Below are 1,941 nucleotides of genomic sequence, written 5' to 3' on the forward strand. Positions count from 1 at the left end.
GTTCAACTCCTTGGTGTGGGAGCAGACCAACATGTGGATATGCAAGTATCAAGGTCAGCTGTGAGAGATGAGTGCCATTCAATTCAAGTTCTTCCTTGACAAGGTGATCAAGGTGAGGAATGAGGCGATCATAGAGGGCTTGGAGTGTTGAGGTTTGGCTCCTCACTTGAAGCCTGCCAGTGCACTGTAGACTATGTACAACTAATTGGATTACTTGGTTTATATACTGTACAGTATTCCATGAGCATACAGGTCAACCATGGTGATAAGATAACAGTGATGGCAAGCACAGTTTGCATTAAGAAACTATATATGTATGGGTTGTTCATTTGTGCAGAAGTTCTACATCAGCTTCTTTGGCCTCATGCTCCCCGTCTTGTGCTTCCTTCTGGGCCTTCCTATGAGCTTTCCACTCCTTCCAGCTCCACTTTTTTGCTGCTTCAGTTGATGAAGCAGCAGGAGGACCAGGTATTTGAGGGGGGGAGGAAGGAGGACTTGCAGAGATCAACTTGGCAGGTCCAGGTGTGGCAGGCTGCTCAGGGATTGCTGCAGCCAGAGACAACACTTCTTCAGAGATATGGGGAGGGTAGTCATCAAAGACCACTGGCGAAGGGGCTCGAACATAGAATGGTGTGCCTGTGCTAGTCTGCATGCATACACCCCCCTTGCCCATGGCCAGAGCAGCATCCCACATCACTTGCTCTTTTTCCCTCTGCTTCTCCAGCTTCTCCATCTCCCTCTCCATCTTCTCTTTGGCCTTCTGCCAGTCTTCAGCTCCATTCCCATCAGCAATATCCAATTCTCCAAGATCCAGCATGTCAAAGTCATCAGCATGTTTGCCCAGCAAAATGCTGCTCTTGCCAACCACATCCATGGGGCACTGTGCTGCAGCCAACCACTTGGTGAGACTCCCCAAGATGGGTAGAGGGACCTCCTCCAGTTTGCATGGAAGACTGGCAGATGTCTTCTGCTCCTTCACCATGGTGCAGTACAGCTCAGCATACTTCTCAACAAAAGTGGGGTCAGCATGCAAGTCTGGAGCCATAAGCAGCTTCTCAGAACACAGAGAGGTGGCCATCAACTCAGTTGTTGTGTTGGGCCCTAGCTTGGACAGGATGGGAAGTGAGTCAGCACCAGGTGCATATCCCAGGTAGTTGTGGAACACTGTGGCCAGCATCATGTTAGGCTGGGAGGAACTTGCTCATGCCATGGGAAAGGCTGCACTTGGTCTGAGTGCTGCATTTGCCCTCAGCACTCTGACATGCATGCAGGCCACCTGCTGCTCCATGAACTGGCTTGCCACAGGCTCCATATTGACATCAGGAGTTGAGGATGGCTTGCTGGCTTCTGCAAGTCATGTCTTTGCTGCCTTACACCTGTGAGAGTTTGGTCAAGTGGACACCTTAGCTTGTTGGCACATATGCACATCAGTGTGTTCGAGGCAGATGCCAACAACTCTGCCAAGCATTCCCAAACCCAGTCATCTGTGAGACACTTGTCCCTCCTCCTGAGGGAATCCGGCTCCAGCAGTGGCACCCCATCTCGAAAAAGTTGATCACAATTGGCAAGGGGGACAGTATCTGCAAGCACACCAACAAAGTTGCAGGTAAAGGGCTGATTCTTCAAAGACAGAGGGTATTGCTGGAGGTATGACAAGTCGATATAATTGCATATACCAAGGAGGTCACAGACCTTGCATTGAGCAACCAACCAGACTTGCTCTGCTTCCTGGAAGCTCATTGGGTGCTGGAACAGATCCCACTCAATCTGCATGCACCAGGCAGTGTTGAGGTGCACATACATTTGCCACAGTTCAGCAGAAGGGGCTGTGGAGAGATTGCAACAGGCCACAGCAAATGCCCACTTGTGCAGTCTCTTCAGGTGGACCACCCACCTTGGGTTGACCAGTCCAAGGACAGCACAGCCCAGGGTGGGATCCAT

The 1,941-nt window shown here is 50.8% G+C and overlaps 1 protein-coding gene across 1 annotated transcript; it reads right to left on the reverse strand.

The window, feature by feature from the left end:
• Positions 1-325: 325 nt before the first annotated feature.
• On the reverse strand, positions 326-1,180 carry DACRYDRAFT_110114 (uncharacterized protein; the record flags this gene model as incomplete). Its single annotated transcript, XM_040768997.1, has 1 exon — positions 326-1,180. One exon carries the CDS (start codon positions 1,178-1,180, stop codon positions 326-328), a length of 855 nt encoding a protein of 284 aa, XP_040626291.1.
• Between the last annotated feature and the right edge of the window lie 761 nt (positions 1,181-1,941).

Source organism: Dacryopinax primogenitus, assembly GCF_000292625.1.
Source record: "Dacryopinax primogenitus strain DJM-731 SS1 chromosome Unknown DACRYscaffold_16, whole genome shotgun sequence".
In the NCBI taxonomy this organism is placed as follows: domain Eukaryota; kingdom Fungi; phylum Basidiomycota; class Dacrymycetes; order Dacrymycetales; family Dacrymycetaceae; genus Dacryopinax; species Dacryopinax primogenitus.